This window comes from Tursiops truncatus, chromosome 9 (genome assembly GCF_011762595.2).
Source record: "Tursiops truncatus isolate mTurTru1 chromosome 9, mTurTru1.mat.Y, whole genome shotgun sequence".
Lineage (NCBI taxonomy): Eukaryota > Metazoa > Chordata > Mammalia > Artiodactyla > Delphinidae > Tursiops > Tursiops truncatus.
In genome coordinates, this window is record NC_047042.1 from 64,079,473 (window position 1) to 64,098,134 (window position 18,662).

The 18,662-nt window shown below is 36.1% G+C and overlaps 1 protein-coding gene across 2 annotated transcripts in view; it reads left to right on the forward strand.

The window, feature by feature from the left end:
- Positions 1-1,943: 1,943 nt before the first annotated feature.
- SEPTIN7 (septin 7) overlaps positions 1,944-18,662 on the forward strand; it is a 66,666-nt gene continuing 49,947 nt past the window's right edge. The window contains exons 1-2 of one of the 2 annotated variants that reach the window (XM_073809825.1): positions 1,944-1,962; positions 3,513-3,615. In XM_073809825.1, the coding sequence (XP_073665926.1) occupies positions 3,606-3,615 (10 nt within the window). In that variant the 5' untranslated portion in view covers positions 1,944-1,962; positions 3,513-3,605. Of the gene's footprint in view, positions 1,963-2,600; positions 2,752-3,512; positions 3,616-18,662 lie in introns of those variants that run through there. The other variant, XM_019925616.3, reaches the window with a different exon arrangement.

Sequence of the window (18,662 nt, forward strand, 5' to 3'; positions counted from 1 at the left end):
AGTACTTAGGAGTTATCTTTTGTCTCTTCATCTTTTGTCTGTTTTTCTTTTGCCAGTCACATCTAACCCACCAGCAATGTCCTGACAATTCTTCTTTCAAAACATATTCTGAATCTTCATCTCTCTTTGCATGCATACCATCTAAATTCAGTATACCCTTTCTTTCTTGGACTATTGCAGTAGGCTCCTTACTAGTTTTCTTATTTCCATTTCTTCTCTTAGCAGTAAGAGCTATCTTTAAAACACAAATCAGGTCAGGTCACTTGCCTGTGTAAAACCCTCCAGTGGCTTCCCATCATGCCTAAAATAACATCCAGATTTCTTACTTTGGCTGGGTACAACATGATCTGGCCCCTGCCTGCCTCCCTGACCTCATTTTTTATCACTTATCCCCTGGTCCACTACTTCACCTCATTGTAGTTCATGTACCTTCTTTTTGTTCCTGAAAGTACCAAGTTCATGCCCACTTTAGGGCCCATTCCTTAGCCCTAGAATGCTTTTCTCCCTTTTCTTAATTCAGTCTCCTAGTTGTGCCTAAGACTATTCTAGGAGTTGAGGATAAAGCAATAAATAAGACACACAGGTAGATGGAGATGTTTTTCTTACACCTTTTTGTATGGTGGGTTCCTTGAATATGTAACCTAAAATATTTTCTCTGAAACTTCTTCAGCTCTCCCAGATGGCTTCCTCTTTTTGATGCCACAACTTATGTAGTTCATTTAATCTGTACCTTGATGGAGTTTACATTTTAGTTGGAGGTAGGGTGGGTGGAGATCACAATAAACAAGATTTGTAAAATGTATGTTAAATGGTGGTAAGTGCTAGAGAGAAAAACATAAAGCAGCAAAGTGCTGAGATGAGTTGTAATTTTAGATAAGGGTGATCAGGGCAGTCCTCTCTTTGAAGGTGACATTTGAATCATCATCTGTTCTAGGTTGTGATATAACTCATAGATTTCTTCAATATAGAATAAAGACATACCCTTTTTAAAGACATTTTGTCCAAGGATAGTCTGTTTTCTTCTCTTTGCTATATTATTTGCCTTTAAGTTATTACAGGTCACATTTACTTCGTCTTTCCATTTGTTACTGCTTGCCATCTTTAGCTTCCTTCCCTTTCCTGTATCTACAAGTTTGCATTTCTTCCAGTTCTTAACTTTAATTACTTGAAATATAGCACTGTATAAAGATTTTAACTAAAACATTGGCATTTATCTGAAGTGGGCTGTCTTAATCCAGTGACTGACAGAGCAAAACTGTATGAAATTTACATTTTTTTCTTCTTGGGATTTAAATTTGGTCCCTGTATATCTTCTTGAAACATCATACTTTACACTTTTTTTTTTTTTTTTTTGCGATACGCGGGCCTCTCACCGTTGTGGCCCCTCCCGCCGCGGAGCACGGGCTCCGGACGCGCAGGCCCAGCGGCCATGGCCTACGGGCCCAGCCGCTCCGCGGCACATGGGACCCTCCCGGACCGGGGCACGAACCCGCGCCCCCTGCATCGGCAGGCGGACTCCCAACCACTGCGCCACCAGGGAAGCCCCATACTTTACACTTTTTTCACCATTTCTTGTAAGACTTCAGGTACAGGGCATAGTAATTGTTCTTTATAAAAAGATAGATAGGAGGCCTCTGATTCTGTGTTTGATCAGGAGAGCTGCTGAAATGGATTAAAATTCATTGGGCCTTATATCCGACAAAAAATATTACCTTGACGTGAGTAGAAAAAAGTCTGCCTTCAATTTATTTGTAATTTACCTCTAATTTGTTGAGTTACATGTAAGTAACTTTCATTTTTTTCCCTCTATCTTTTACTATGTTCCAATGGATTTCTCTCTCCTGTTCGACTGAATGTGCCGTGTATGATTCTTGGAATTCCTCGTTTACTGTTCCTCTGTGGATCTGTCTGTTGGAATCTGGAACACTGGAATGATGGAAATGTGTTCTTTACAAAGTAGCTGTGAGTATGCTACATAATTTATAGAGAGGCTTTTTTCTCGTCTAAGTTCAATTTCAGTTATAGTTGGATGAAATATGAACCAAGGAAGCCTTAAATTTAATGCATATTCTTAGCTCTGCATGTAGTAGGCTTTCAAATATTTGACTTTAAAATATTCTGATCAGTATCCTAACTAGTATATTTAAAATTAGTCTTTCAGTTTAATTGGCTTACTTATCTTCTCAATATTTGTCTTAAATATCAGTTTATATGAATTTTAAAAAAGATAAAAATATTATGGATGGAATATTTAGTTACATATGTGATGCTAGTAAGAAATGCAGATTGCTGTTCTTTGTTAAATCCAAATGTATTGAATTAGTACTTTGATCCCATATGAGTTTTTTCGGATGAGAATTTAAATGTGGCAAAAATCTTTAAGAAAAATGTGTACCTCTTAGGAATATTTTGCCATTTTATATATATGTACATATATATATATTTTTTTGCCGTACGCGGGCCTCTCACTGTTGTGGCCTCTCCTGTTGCGGAGCACAGGCTCCGGACGCGCAGGCTTAGCGGCCGTGGCTCATGGGCCCAGCCGCTCTGTGGCATGTGGGATCTTCCCGGACCAGGGCACGAATCCGTGTCCCCTGCATCGGCAGGTGGACTCTCAACCACTGCGCCACCAGGGAAGCCCCTTGCCATTATATTTTAATGAATGAATAAGACCTACCCCTAAGTAAATTAATCAGTAAGACTTTACTCACTCAGATGGTCTGAACTGTGGACAGTGTTTCTCACCAATGGGTAAGTTGAAAATCAGACTGATTTACTATGACAATTTAGAAGTAGATTTCTTTGAATTACTCATGAAACTTACTGAGATCATCAAAGAATCAAAAACCACACAGAAAACTGAATTGAAATTTACTTTAAAACCTGGATAAATCTGATGTCCCTGATGATAAAGGCAGCAGACTCATGTAAAAATCTTGAAGTGACATAATTGGACCTAGTATAACAGCTTGAAAGATAATGTTACTGACTGACATTGATCATGAGAGCTTTTAAGAGTTCATGAAAAATTTTAAACTCCACGTTTTGATTTTATTTCATGAATAAGAAGATAAATTTCAAGAAACTCCTGCCTCTGGTAATTAGTATGAGCAAAGGGAATGATTAAAAGAGTCCTTAATATAATTTTAAGGGGATTTGAATTTTTTGTGAAAAATCCTTCCGTTTTTTTTAGTTGATTGGTCAGAATCTTATTATTAGTAAGTTACTATAAATTGAAATCTTTGCTCTGAGGCAGGTTTCTTTAATTTTTATTTTATTCCTTTGGGTTTTTGTAATTGTCTATTGTCAGTCAACTTGTGCTCAATTCATTTTGTCCATTTCTGCAATTAACTAATACTTTTATTGGTAACACTATAAAATCAGTTTGATTCACCATGAATAATATTAGTTTATATAGTTTTCTAAAAATAGGTTAATGAAGGGAATTTGAAATGTGTGACAGAAGTGATTTATTGATATATGAATAACCGGACTGCTTTTGCTTTTCTCAGCAACAGAAGAACCTTGAAGGCTATGTGGGATTTGCAAATCTCCCAAATCAAGTATACAGAAAATCAGTGAAGAGAGGGTTTGAATTCACACTTATGGTTGTGGGTAAGATATGATTTCTCACTAAAATTGAGTTTTGATATGTTTCCAACTATTAATGAACTCTGAATGATTTGAGAAAACAATAGCCCAAATAACTGCAGGGATCATGTGTTATATTTTCTTTTGTTATGCAAATACATTTTAAAATTTAGCTTGATGGCGTAATGGGATTTCAGTATTTTCTTGCCTCTTTCTTGCAGATGGCACAGTTTTGGAAACTCAGTAAAAGTTGAGAAGAGGGGTGGGGGGTGTAGTGGTTGAATAGAATGCTGGAGAAGTTCTCTTCAATCGATGATGCTACAAAAGGAAATAGCATCTGGTGGTTACTTATTACTCCAGGATTTTTTTTTTTTTTTTTTTGACGGTACGCAGGCCTCTCACTGTTGTGGCCTCTCCCGTTGCGGAGCACAGGCTCCGGATGCGCAGGCTCAGCGGCCGTGGCTCATGGGCCTAGCCGCTCCGTGGCATGTGGGATCTTCCCGGACTGGGGCAAGAACCCGTGTCCCCTGCATCGACAGGCGGACTCCCAACCACTGCGCCACCAGGGAAGCCCCAGGATAATTTTATTCTCTGGCTCATATAGTGTAGTGAAGCCATATCACATGAGTGTTTAACTTAAACATATGTTCTCTGAATTTGAAAAAGAAGGATGGGGTAGAGGATCATAATCATGCAAATGATTACCCTGGGAATTCATTCATTAAGTGTAAGCCCTGGAATTAGTGAAATATGATGACTCTCCTTGTTCTTTAGTTCACTCTCATTTTTCTTATGAGTGTGTTTTGTCCTGTGAGCACCTTTCCCTGCCTGTAGTCCATTTTAAGAGATTGTCAAGGGTTATTTTGACTGTAGGTTGGTAACATAATCATTATATATATAAAAACACTTTACCATGTATAAGATTAGTTATCTTAAATGACAGTCTTAAATGACTATAATATTTTCACCTCATATAGGCTGACTTTATAACCTAGCTCCTCAGTTTGATGCAATTTTGTTGTATTTCTCTATTTGTTTTATGAAAGTAAAAGGCAGAATAGTGGATTGACTATATCCATGACAGAGAAAATTGAGTTGATGCTGGACCTTTATGTACTGTGCATTAAATTTGCTAATTACATTCAACTCCTGGTATTTTTATTTTGGTGTTGAATTAGATTAATTGAGTTAGGTATGAAATACCCCTTCATTGAAGGGAAGAATATTTTATCAACTGACCAGAGTATTTTACTTGAGGGTAGGTTTGTGGCTGTTTGGAAATATCTGCATTGTAATAGTTCATAGTTAAAACATGGTGGTACAAAGTCTGCAAACTTGATACTTGGTAGAGTTGGTTAACTTGTCTGTCTCTGGTTGAGTAAGAAGCATAGTATACCTAGCTTGCAAACTGCTGGTGTAGACCAGAGGTGTGGGTCTAAATAGGTGGATAAAATATGCAGGATATACCTTTTCTTCCATAGATTGGTAACATAATCATTGTATGTGAAGAAATACTACATCTTACCTTTACTATGTAATGTTAGTGATCTTAAATGACACACCGTAGACAAATATAAGATCATTTTTTTAATTTGTAGAAAACTTCCTAGGTGCATTAGGAGAACCATAGCAATTTCCAAAAAAATTTTAATATTAAAATTTAAAGAATAACTTCTTGGGGCTTCCCTGGTGGCGCAGTGGTTGAGAGTCCGCCTGCCGATGCAGGGGACACAGGTTCGTGCCCCGGTCCGGGAAGATCCCACATGCCGCGGAGCGGCTGTGCCCGTGAGCCATGGCCGCTGAGCCTGCGCGTCCGGAGCCTGTTGCTCCACAACGAGAGAGGCCACAACAGTGAGAGGCCCGCGTACCGGGAAAAAAAAAAAAGAAAAAGAAAACAACAACAAAAGAATAACTTCTTGAATATATACTTAGTAGAGTAATATCTGGCGGTCCAGGCCAGATATTTGGTTTGAAATTTCTGTGACATTTGTCCAGATGAAATAGTTAATAACCAGCTGATCTTGATTTTTAGAGTAAATACACAATCTCTGAATATAACTTGTTTTTCCGGTCAGTCCTTTTGTCAACTACAGCTTTTGTTTTTCTCTTCTTTGATAAGACTTCAACTGTGGATAAAGGAGAATGGATGTTAATATTGTTATTGTTATCCCCAATATACCTTGAACATTACTGTTTAATTAGCTATCTTTGTATAGACTTGTTGAGTGCAGGGTCTAAATCTTTTCATCTACATAGTTGCAGTGTATAACACATAAAAGTCACCTTTTGGAACTTCCCTGGTGGTCCAGTGGGTAAGACTCCACGCTCCCAATGCAGGGGGTCCAGGTTCAATCCCTCGTCGGGGAACTAGATCCCCCATGCATGTCGCAACTAAGACTTCGCATGCCGCAACTAAGAAGTCCGCATGCTGCAACTAAAAAGATCCTGCATGCCACAACTAGGACCCGGCGCAGCCAAAATAAATATAAGTAAATAGATAAATATTCTTTAAAAAGTCATCTTTTAAGTAAATATTTTTAATACATTGTTTTTCAGACTTTAGGCCAAATCTAACAATGTTGTTTGTAAATCACAGAAAGCTAAGACTTTCCATACTTTAATATTCTTGACTTAGAGACTGCAAGCTATTCCTTATGAGCTAAGTCCTCATTTTTGAGATTTATGCTCAGAGCAGCTTTGGTTCTTATAACAATTCTTGGTTTGAGACTTATACATTGATACAAACTGAGAATCTGTATTTAACAGTTGATTTTATCTCTTTGTCCTTTGTTGGGAAACCTTTATCCAGTAATCTTGCTCCATAAGCAATATTTACTTGAGTGACTTTTTTGTATAAAAGAGGCATAATTTGTTTTCCCATATTTTCTTCCCTAAAGGAGCTAATAATTTTTATGACAATGTAAAGTATACATAAAAAGATAAGTAACATTTTTAGTAAGTAAATATAAGTTAGTAGAGTCATACAAAAATTAAGAGCCACAGATGTGTAAAGGTATAGGAGAGCTTTTCCCTGGTTCCCTGGTTGGAATTATTATTGCCTTACTTGAGAAGGAGGTATTAGGGCAGATTTTTGAAGAATAGAATTGGGATAGACATTGAGCGGGCAGTCCAGTTGGGAAAACGATAACCAAACCCTGCATAACTTATTATGTGCCAGGGAATATTTCAAGTACATAAAATACTGATACTTTATTATGTAACTCATACAGTCCTTAACAATAACCCTATGATGTAAGTATTATATTATTGTTATCTCCTTTTTAGAGATGAAGAAACTGAAGCATGGAGATGTTAGGTTACTTGCCCATGGTCACACTGCTAGCAGATGCCAGAACCAAACCCGGTCTGTTTCTCAGTCTGGTGTGTTCTTAGGCACTATGCAGAGGCTCATTTGGGAATACTGGATATAGTGCAGAGTTCAGTTGAGTGCGTCCAGTATGCCTTGAACTTGTATGATTCCAACTAGATATTGTTTTCCCTAAAAAAATTAAAAGAGACAGAGAGACAGAGAGAAAGAGGAAATGAATGAGAATTTTAGAGTAAAATAGTGCAAGCAATTTTTTCTGCCATTCTACCGGAATGAGTGCCTGTGCTAGGGTAGGCATGGTGGAAGAGGTGAATTCACTGTTCCCCCAGTCATTTTCAGCTTCCACATACTTTTATAGCATGAGCATCTCACCTTGCTGAGTTAGTCTAGGTGCCTTAATATAAACTAGTTACTTCTTATGTGCTCAAAGAAACAGGTATCTGCTTTAGTGCAGGAAGAAAAACAAGTTGTCAGTTTATATGTAATTGTGCATTATGGATGATATATTTGGGGGCAGTTCAATGTTAATTTGCACTGCATGTTGATTTTAGGATCTGACCCCGAAATGGTAACTTTATAATAGTTGGAAATAAGGCTGGAAGGGTAGGCTAGCCTAAATTTTGAAGACCTTCATTGCCTCCAGGATAAAAAGATTGGAATTCTTGATTTTGACTCTTTATTTGAAAATTTACTTTAAAACCCAGTGTCAGACATATCAAATAATGAAGACAGTTAGGTCTCTAATTCAGCAAGTGTCAAACCTATTTGGGCTTGGAATTTGAAAATCGTTTGTGTGCGTCTTAATTTTTGCTCTGAGAATAAAATGTTAATTCTAAAATCTTGATTTTACTAGAATCTTTCAAAGAGGTAGAACTCAGAAAGATTGTAGATTGCTTTATCTGACCAGAAAATATTTTGAAAATCAAGTGGCATTAAGTCTATTATTTTGGGTTCTTTGAAGATAAAATTCACAGTTCAATCATTTTTATAATATTAAACTTTGCTAAATTTTTGTAGCAGAGGTTTTCTTTATTGTCATAATGTATTCGACATATATCAAATGTTTTTAGTGGCACTGGCATTTCTGTTTTTTTTAGGTGGAAGGGAGCTTAGAATATGGTGGTTTAGCCATTTTTGGGATTCAAAGTTTATCATAATGTGTTTTTTTTTTTTTTTTTTTACGGTACGCTGGCCTCTCACTCTTGTGGCCTCTCCCATTGCGGAGCACAGGCTCCGGACACGCAGGCTCAGTGGCCATGGCTCATGGGCCCAGCCGCTACGCGGCATGTGGGATCTTCCCAGACCGAGACACGAACCCGTGTCCCCTGCATTGGCAGGCGGACTCTCAACCACTGCGCCACCAGGGAAGCCCTATCATAATGTGTTTTTGTGTATGACTTATTAGTAAAAGTTTAGGAGGTATTTAGTCAGTGATAGGATATACAATGACAGTCATAGATAATTTTCTCCCACCTTTTTGTTGGTGTTTGAAGTGATGTATTGATAATAACATCCAGAGTTAGTTGAAGAAATTGAAAGTAATATTGGCCATTTTGTATCTAAGCTGTTGGGCATTTAATGGAATTATGTTTAAGCCTGCAGTTAAGATATGTTGGATACTTGAAATACTTTGAGTAATATTTTAAAATTTTCTTCCCTGAGCTCTGTATTTTTATTTTACTTTTAGTAATAAAAGTAATTTAACCAGTGATGATTGCACAACATTGTAAATATAGAAAAACCACTGAATTGTACAATTTAAAATGGTGAAATTTATGTTATATGAATTTTATTTCAAAGAAGTAATTTAGCCAAAGCAGAGAGAATTTAGGGGGAAAAAGCTTGTTCTTTTCTCATTATAAATAAGGTTTAGCTGGGTAGCTTGCATTCTTGTTAACAAAATTGATTTTTGTACTTGCTATTATGTACATTTCAATAAAGACGTGATGTTTAAGTATTTTGCTGAAGTTATTTATGTGACATCTCTGATTACTATTTTTTTAATTTTTAATTAAAAATTTTTTTAAAATTATTTATTTATTTTTGGCTGTGTTGGTTCTTTCTTGCTGCGTGTGGGCTTTCTCTAGTTGTGGCGAGCAGGGGCTACTCTTCGTTGCAGTGTGTGGGCTTCTCATTGCGGGGGCTTCTCTTGTTGTGGAGCACGGGCTCTAGGTGCCCGGGCTTCAGTAGTTGCAGCACGCGGGCTCAGTAGTTGTGGCTTGCAGGCTATAGAGCGCAGGCTCAGTAGTTGTGGCGCCCAGGCTCAGTTGCTCGGCGGCATGTGGGATCTTCCCGGACCAGGGCTCGAACCCATGTCCCCTACATTGGCAGGCGGATTCCTAACCACTGAGCCACCAGGGAGGCCCTAGTTTCATTTTTCTAAGAGAAGTGAAAAACCTTGATTCCTGTGAAACAGTCTGTGTAGACGCCTTTATTTATTTTAATAGTTTTTTATCCAGTTAAATCTATATTCAGTTACCTATTAGCTCTTACTAGATGCCTTTTACTTCTCTAATACTAATTATTTTATTTCTTCTAAGCTTATTTATCCTTCTGTATTTTCTTTCCTCTTCATTCAAATTCTAAACGAGAGGTTGAAGATTTTATCTTTTTAAAAGAACTGTTCCACATTTTAGCATTACTTAAGTGCTCATTGGTTTGCTTGATTAGTTTCTACGGATGTCTCAGTAAAATGCTGCTTGCTTGCTTGCTCTGTGAAGCCATCCTTGATTTCCTTCAAACTGTACTTAGGTGTTCTTTATGTATTCCTACTGTATTTTTTGTTTAATTGTAACTATAGCTTGTTTCTCAACAAAATTATACCTTTTGATGGCAAAATGTCCCCAGTTCTAGCATTTAGCAGCTGTTCAATAAATAATAAAATGAATTTATGTCTTTGCTTTTTATCAATTGTAATAGTCCATCAGAGGATAGCTGTTGGAATGGAAAAGCTATAGGATGTTGGGATGAGATTATTCATCTGAATTAAACCTTTTTGCTCCTTGGCAGGTTTTTTTTTTCCAAGCTGGATCATTAAATCAATTTGGTGAATCATTTAAAAGAATGAAAAATAGAAATGATTAGAAAATAGACTGCATTTTGCTTAGCAAGACTGTTGTTTCATGAAAGTTGTAAATTTGTACACATACATTTATACAATACAGATAAGTATACCTATATATTTGTGTATACTGAGTTTTGATGAAAAATGTGTGTTTGGGGTTTTTTTGTTTGTTTGCTTTTAACTGTAAACTGTGGTAAAGTAAGTTGGAAAGCCACTACCCAGTGGGAGAGTCCAGTAGAGACTATCAAGAGAATTCGTTTAGAAGCAGATTTACATGAAGAGCAGAATTGAGGACTAGGAGTTAGAACACTGCTGTTCTGGTATCTCTAAGGACTATTCCAGTTCTAATGTTCTGAAACTCTACATAATTTAGCAGGATGATGTAGAACACATTGTATGTGTTCATTACACAGTTTGTGTAATGAAATGGGTTTTCCCAAGCTGCTAATGATAGAACTGCAGAGGAGCGTCTGTGGTTAAGTGTTTATGTGCAATATACAAAGGAAAAATCCTCAAGATTTAAGCTGCCTATGAATTTTCTACTTAACTAATACAGTAATACAGTATTATTTATATCAGTTGCTATAACTATATATGGTCAAGGAAAAATAATTTACCAAAGAATTATATGGTATGATGTCTCAGTGTGTTTCATGTGTCAGATATTAATAAATATTTCAAGGGGTTGGTGGAAATGATCGAAGGCTGTAGAATTGAGGAGGTGCTGGGTAAAACAAAGATAAGCAAAAAAAAAAAAAAAAAAGATAAGCAGTTTCTTTAATTGTAGGACTTCTCAGAGCCCTTATAATCCCAAAGACCTAAAGGAACGTGACTTTATTATAAATAGTGATCTAACTTTTTTCAAAACCTTATGAACAAACATTTCATGACTGTTTCATTCTTAGGCTTGAAGTGTAATACTCTTGAATGATGATGGCATGGGTTTCATGGGCTAGACTTCAAAGATAAAGAGGAAATGGGTTATTTTAACCTGCTGATAATGTTAAACTACAGGTATAATATTAGACTCTAGTTAATTACTCTTATTTTATAATTTTCATAAAGTATTTAACATCTTAAATTGTGTTAACAATATTTTGTTTTAATGAGGACAGAAAAAAATTTAATTCCAGTTATTTCCTTTTTAAAGTCTGTAAAATAAGGGAATGATAATGACTTTGTTGCAGAACATTTATAGTGCATTTCAAAGTAAAATAAATGTGTCATTAATTTGGATCATTTAACAGATCTTAAAATACTATGTTAATTATAAAGAAATAGAAAATGTTACAGATAGGTATTCTGTTTATATTTATTGAATAATTTTGTTTTCTTAAGCTAGGATGTGTGATTCTGAATTTTTTTATTCTTAAATAATAATGATAAATAACTTGATTGAGGTTGTTTCCACAGATTCTTTAAGTAGAGTTGGAGTTGATGGGATTAATTTAACTCTCAGTTATTTTGCATTAGCAACGCTATTGCTTTCCCTTTACTAAAGCCAATGAGCAAGAATCTATTGTAGTTATGTCACCTTGAGAGTATTAGGACAAAGCTACTATATTTTGTATTATGATTATAGGGTATCTGACATTTTGGTTTGGAAGTAAATATCACTCTACTAAAGATAGGTAGGAATTAATAATTTAATGTCCAAACTCAGGCATAACTTCCCTGCAGTCAACATTTCTTTTTTTTTTTTAAATTAATTAATTTATTCATTTATTTTTGGCTGTGCTGGGTCTTCATTTCTGTGTGAGGGCTTTCTCTAGTTGCGGCAAGCGGGGGCCACTCTTCATCACGGTGCGTGGGCCTCTCACTATCACGGCCTCTCTTGTTGTGAAGCACAGGCTCCAGATGCGCAGGCTCAGTAGTTGTGGCTCACGGGCCTAGTTGCTCTGTGGTATGTGGGATCTTACCAGACCAGGGCTCGAACACGTGTCCCCTGCATTGGCAGGCAGATTCTCAACTACTGCGCCACCAGGGAAGCCTCAACATTTCTTTTTATTTATTTTGAGGCTAGTACCTGTTAGAATCATTATGTTGTCAACCTTACCCTTCTGCTCTGTTCTCAAATGTCTCACATGTTTATTCCCCCCCAAAAAGAAAAGTTTATAAATATAAACATTTTTATTTTCTAAAAGATGTAAATTCTAAAGACATTTAGTAAGGTGAAGTCCCTTTTTCTCCCTCCTTCAGTTCCAGTCCCTTCTCTAGTGACAAGCATTATTAAGTTGTTAAAAGTTTTCTGGCATTTTTCTATAATTTTATATACACTAGTCATTCCCATGTAGATTTCTTTTGTATATAAATGGTACTGTGCTGTAAATACTACTCTGTGAATGTTTTTTTCCCTATCATTTAATATATTATACTTTTATTCATGTCTGTACATAAAGTAACTCATTCTTCAGAGTATGGGGTATTCAATACTGTGTGATTATCATGATTTATACAGTCTACTGTTGATGGACAATTAAACAATGCTTAATTTCCTTGAATTTTTAGGCACACGTATAAAAGCTTGTATAATGTACATTTCTAAAAGTAAAATTGCTGGGTCAAAAGGCATGTGCATTTAAGTTGTGATAGACTGCCTAATTGTTCCTCAGAAAAGCGATAGCATAGCACAAAAACAGAAACATAGATCAATAGAACAAGATAGAAACCCCAGAGATAAACCCACGTACCTATGGTCAACTGATCTATGACAGAGGAGGCAAAGATATACAATGGGGCAAAGACAGTCTCTTCAATAAGTGGAGCTGGAAAAACTGGACAGCTACATGTAAAAGAATGAAATTAGAACACTCCCTAACACCATACACAAAAATAAACTCAAAATGGATTCGAGACCTAAATGTAAGACTGGGCACTATAAAACTCTTACAGGAAAACATAGGAAGAACACTCTTTGACATAAATCACAGCAAGATCTTTTTTGATCCACCTCCTAGAGTAATGGAAATAAAAACAAAAATAAATAAATGGGACCTAATGAAACTTCAAAGCTTTTGCACAGCAAAGGAAACCATAAACAAGATGAAAAGACAACCCTCAGAATGGGAGAAAATATTTGCAAACAAATCAACGGACAAAGGATTCATCTCCAAAATATATAAACAATTCATGCAGCTCAATATTAAAGAAACAACCCAATCCAAAAATGGGCAGAAGACCTAAATAGACATTTCTCCAAAGAAGACATACAGATGGCCAAGAAGCACATGAAAAGCTGCTCAACATCACTAATTATCAGAGAAATGCAAATCAAAACTACAATGAGGTATTACCTCACACCAGTTAGAATGGACATCATCAGAAAATCTACAAACAACAAATGCTGGAGAGGGTGTGGAGAAAAGGGAACCCTCTTGCACTGTTGGTGGGAATGTAAATTGATACAGCCACTATGGAGAACAGTATGGAGGTTCCTTAAAAAACTAAAAATAGAATTACCATATGACCCAGCAATCCCACTATTGGGCTTATACCCAGAGAAAACCATAATTCAAAAAGACACATGCACCCCAATGTTCATTGCAGCACTGTTTACAATAGCCAGGTCATGGAAGCAACCTAAATGCCCATCGACAAATGAATGGATAAAGAAGTTGTGGTACATATATACAATGGAATATTACTCAGCCATAAAAAGCCATAAAACTTGAGTCATTTGTTGAGACGTGGATCTAGAGACTGTCATACAGAGTGAAGTAAGTCAGAAAGAGAAAAACAAATATTGTATATTAACACATATATGTGGAACCTAGAAAAATGGTACAGATGAATCGGTTTGCAGGGCAGAAAGAGAGACACAGATGTAGAGAACAAACGTATGGACACCAAGGAGGGAAAACTGCAGTGGGGTGGGGATAGTGGTGTGCTGAATTGGGCGATTGGGATTGACATGTATACACTGATGTGTATAAAATTGATGACTAATAAGAACCTGCAGTATAGAAAAACAGACAAAAAAACCCACAACTAATTACTAAACTTTTTTTGGGTTATTTGTATGGAAATATGTTAACATAAATGTTTCAGACATTACATGAAATTTCTAAAAATCTTATATGTTCTGGTATAATGTTACAAGTCATAATTCTAGTTATTGCTCTAAAATGTATATCTCAGAAATAACTAAATTTCCTTGTCAATTGCCTTATTATGAACTTCATCAAATCTTTAACCATGGTCATTTTTAAGTCTTCTGTCATTTACAGACTGTTCTGGGTGTACTCTGATGCTTTTGCAAAAATGTTCCTGTAAAAGGGTTTCATCTTCAAGGAATTCATGGAACAGACTCTGACAAGTACATGTTTCTGGTAACTGACTAACTGCTGAACTGAATGAATAAGCATTTTCACAACTCTAATGGAAAAGTGCTAACAAAAGATCAAGATGAAAAAAAAATTAATTACATGGGACTGAGTGAACTGATGAGGATGATTATAATTTTTGTGACTTTCTGTTTGAATAAAAAAAAAAAGAAAGAAACAATAGTGCAACGATGGGGCGAGGTCCTGGTGCCTCCTCAAGGAATATACACAGCAATACCTTTGAGTTCTTCTGTGGAACTAAGGCTCCCACCCAAGTGGAAGATGGTAACTTCAGGCTGAGCACAAGATTCCTGGAATGCCACCCTGTTACCTCACCACCAACGAATCAGAAGAAAGTCTGCACACAGTGGAAGATAATAATGACCCTGACCCCCTCCGCTAATGAGTCTCCCTTTAAAAACTTTCATGGTTGAGCAGAATCTTTGGAGTTGGTTTTTGGACACAAGTTGCCAGTCTCTTGCATAAAGCAACCTTTCCATTCCTACCAGCACTTGTCTCTCAAAAGTATTAGCTTTTGAGCAGCGAGCAGCCAAACCTGAGTTCAGTAACATGGGGGCAGGAGTCCACACACCACCAAGCAATTCTCGGACACCATCTGAGTTTCCTACAATCAATTCAATTCTGAAACTATCTACCTGGAGATAGCATCAGATTCTACAAGTTAAAGGCTCAATCCTATAAGACTGCCCCCTTTCCCCAGTTGCCACTTCAGACACCAGTCACAAGTCCAGGTCTTTCTGACCCACCAGCTGTAAAATTGGAGCTTCCAGTGACCCTTTCCTTGAGTTTCCATACCAGGGAAGAGCTAAATCGGATTCCTTGTTGGATCTGTTTCTTTGAGTTTAACCTTTGCTTTTTGTTGCTTTTGTTATTATAATCATACATAATGACCTGCCTCGGGACCCTGACCCGCTTGTTAAACCAAAGTGCCTTTGTTCAGGGAAACATCCTGACCCTTCTACCTATGAATTGCTGCAGAAAAGAAGAAATTAACACATCTGCTCCTGGAGGCTGGCCATTCTAGGAGATATATGCAAGGCTTATGGCCTTTTTACTTTACTTCCTCACCTCCTTCCCCTCTCTGTTCTATAAAAGGAGCTGGCATTCAGACCAAACTAATGTGGATTTTTGGGGACCCTTGCCCACCATCTTCTTGGTCTGCCGGCTTTTCGAATAAAGTCATTACTCCTTGCCTCAAAAAAAAAAAAGAAAAGCGATACTGGTTTACAGTTCCAAGAGCCACTCTGAAGGTTGATCTATTTTCTTTAGGCTTAATTAGGCACAGGTTTTTCTCTGAACACCAGTTTAGTCATATATCTTAGATTTTTGTTTATATTACTCATTTTGTTTGTATTTGAGTAGTTTTTCAGATAAGAGTTGAGGGGAGATACTGGTTTATGTCTAAGTGGGCAAATGGGTTGTGTTATTTTGTTGTTAATTTATAATTTCACTGCTTGTAGTCAGAGAATATGATCTGTAGATTTCTGTGTTTTTCAGTACTGATTGATTTTCTTTATAGCCAAAACATGATCTGATTATGTAAGTGCTCCATAGGTATTTGAAAAATATGTTTTTTCTCTGGGTAGGAATTGTTGTATTTTTTTGAAAATCAGCCATATTAATTATTTAGATCATTTCCATTTTTTAATCACTTTATCAGTATCTGAGAGGCCTGTTTGCCTTTCACTGTATATGTTCTCTTAATTCCTCATTGTTTCTAAGTTTTTGTCTTATGGAATTTGTCCTTTTCATTTATGTTATCCAGTTTATTGACATACAGTTATTAATAGTACTCTCTTATAATTTTTTTTATTTCTGTAAAATTGGGAGTAATATCCACACTTTCTGATTTTAGTAATTTGAATCTTCTCTTTCTTTTATTCTCAATCAGTCTAGCTAAAAGAGTTGTTAATTTTGTTGATCTATTCCAAAAGCTAACTTTTGGTTTGGTTGATTTTTCTCTGTTGTTTTCTGTTTTCCATTTTATTTATCTCCTAACTTTAATATTTCCTTTCTTTTGCTGGTTTTGGGTTTAGTTCTTTATTTTTTAGTTCCTTATGTTGTAAAGTTAGATTGTTGATTTCAGATCCTCATTTTTATGTATGTGTTTACAGTTACAAATTTTTCTATTAGAAACGACTTTTCCGTATCTCATAAGTTTTGGTATGTTGTGTTTTCATTTTCTTTTTTTTTTCATGGTATTTTCTAATTTACCTTGGGATTTCTTATTTGACCTGTTAGCTGTTTGAGTGTATTGTTTAATTTCCTTATATGTGTTAATTTTTTCATTTTCTTTCTGTTATTGATCTCCAGTCTCATTTCGTTGTGATAGGAAAAGATGATTGAAATCTTTTAAAGTTTATGGGTTTCCCTGGTGGCGCAGTGGTTGAGAGTTCGCCTGCCGATGCAGGGGACACGGGTTCGTGCCCCAGTCCGGGAAGATCCCACATGCTGCAGAGCGGCTAGGCCTGTGAGCCATGGCCGCTGAGCCTGCGCATCCGGAGCCTGTGCTCCGCAACGGGAGAGGCCACAACAGTGAGAGGCCCGCGTACTGCAAAAAAAAAAAAAAAGAAAAAGTTTATCAAGTCGTACTTGGTTTTATGGTCAGTCTTGAAAAATACTCCCTGTGCACATGAGAAAAATGTGTATTTTGGTGTTGTTGAATGGAGTATTTTGTCTATGTTTATTAGGTCCAGTTGGTTTATAGTGTTGTTCAAGTCCTCTGTTTTCTAATTTATCTTCCGTCTGTTTCTTCTATCCATTATTTAAAGTGGAGTATTGAATTCTCCAATTATTATTGTAAAACTGTCTATTTTCCCCTTCAAAATTTTGTCAGTGTTTCCTTTATATATTTTGGGGCTCTGATGTTTGGTGTATATATGTTTATAATTCTGTAATAATATCCACTTCATGAATTGACCTTTTTTAATAATAAATCCTAATTTGCATCTTGTATCAATTTTTTACTTAAGTCTCTTTTGTCTGATACAAGTATAGCCATCTCACCTCTTCTGATTACTGCTTACATGGAATATCTTTTTTATCCTTTTACTTTCAACTTGTGTGTGTCCTTAGATCTAAAGTCTTTAGATCTTACAGATAGTATACAGTTGGATCGGGGTTTTTTTTAGCCATTCTGGCCATCTGTGCCTTTGATTAAGACATTTAATCCATGTACATGTAAAGTAATTACTGGTAACAGAGAACTTAGTTTTGTCATTTTGTTGTTTTCTGTATGTCTTACAGCTTTTGAATATATCATTTTCTCCTTTACTGCCTTCTTTTGTGTTTAGTTGATGTTTTGTAGCATCACGTTTTGATTCCCTTTCTCATTTCCTTATTTGTATATTCTGTAGATGCTTTCTTTGTAGTTATCATAGAGATTATATATAAAATCTTAAATTATAATAGCCTAACTTGAATTTATACCAATTTAATTTTAATTATATATACAAACTACTCATATACAGCCCCCACATACTTTTTTTTTATTATTGATGTCTCAAATTGTATCTTTGAACATTGTGTACTCAATAACACAGACTTCTAATTATTTCTTATTCATTCGTCTTTCAAGTCTTACAGAAAATGTAAAGTGGAGTTAGAAACCAAAATTACAATAATACCAGTTTTTATATTTGTCCATGTATTTACCTTTACTGGGGATCTTTATGTGGCTTTGAGTTATTGTCCAGGGTTCGTTCATTTCAACTGAAATGTGGAGGATGTGTAGTGATAATGAATTCCCTCAGTTTTTGTTTATCTGGAAATATCTTAATTTCTACCTCAACTTTTCAGCACAATTTTGCCAGATATAGAATTCTCATTTGACAGTTTTATCATCACATTGTCTTCTGGTCTCCAGAGTTGCTGCTGAGAAATCAGCTGCAAATCTTATTGAAGATACCTTCTATGTGATATGTTGCTTCTCTCTTGCCGCTTTCAAGTTTCTCTTTTTGTCTTTGTTTTTTATCAGTTTGATCACGATGTGTCTCAGTGCGGGTTCCTGGGTTTATCCTACTAGTTCAGTGAGATTCTTGGATTTGTAGATTCATGTCTGTCATCAAATTGGGAAAAAATTTGGTCATTTTTTTTTCCTTCAAATAATCTATTTGACCCTTTCCCTTTTTCCTTCTAAAGCTCTCATACTGTATATAATAGTTCAATAAATGGTGTCCCACATAGATCCCTTAGGCTGTGTTTTTCTTCATTCTTTTTTCTCCTTAGACTCAATAATTTTAATTGTCCTGTCTTCCAAGTTTGCTGATTCTTTTTTAGACATGCTTAATTGCTTTTGAACCTCTCTAGTGAATTTTTTCAATTGTGTGTTTCAGCT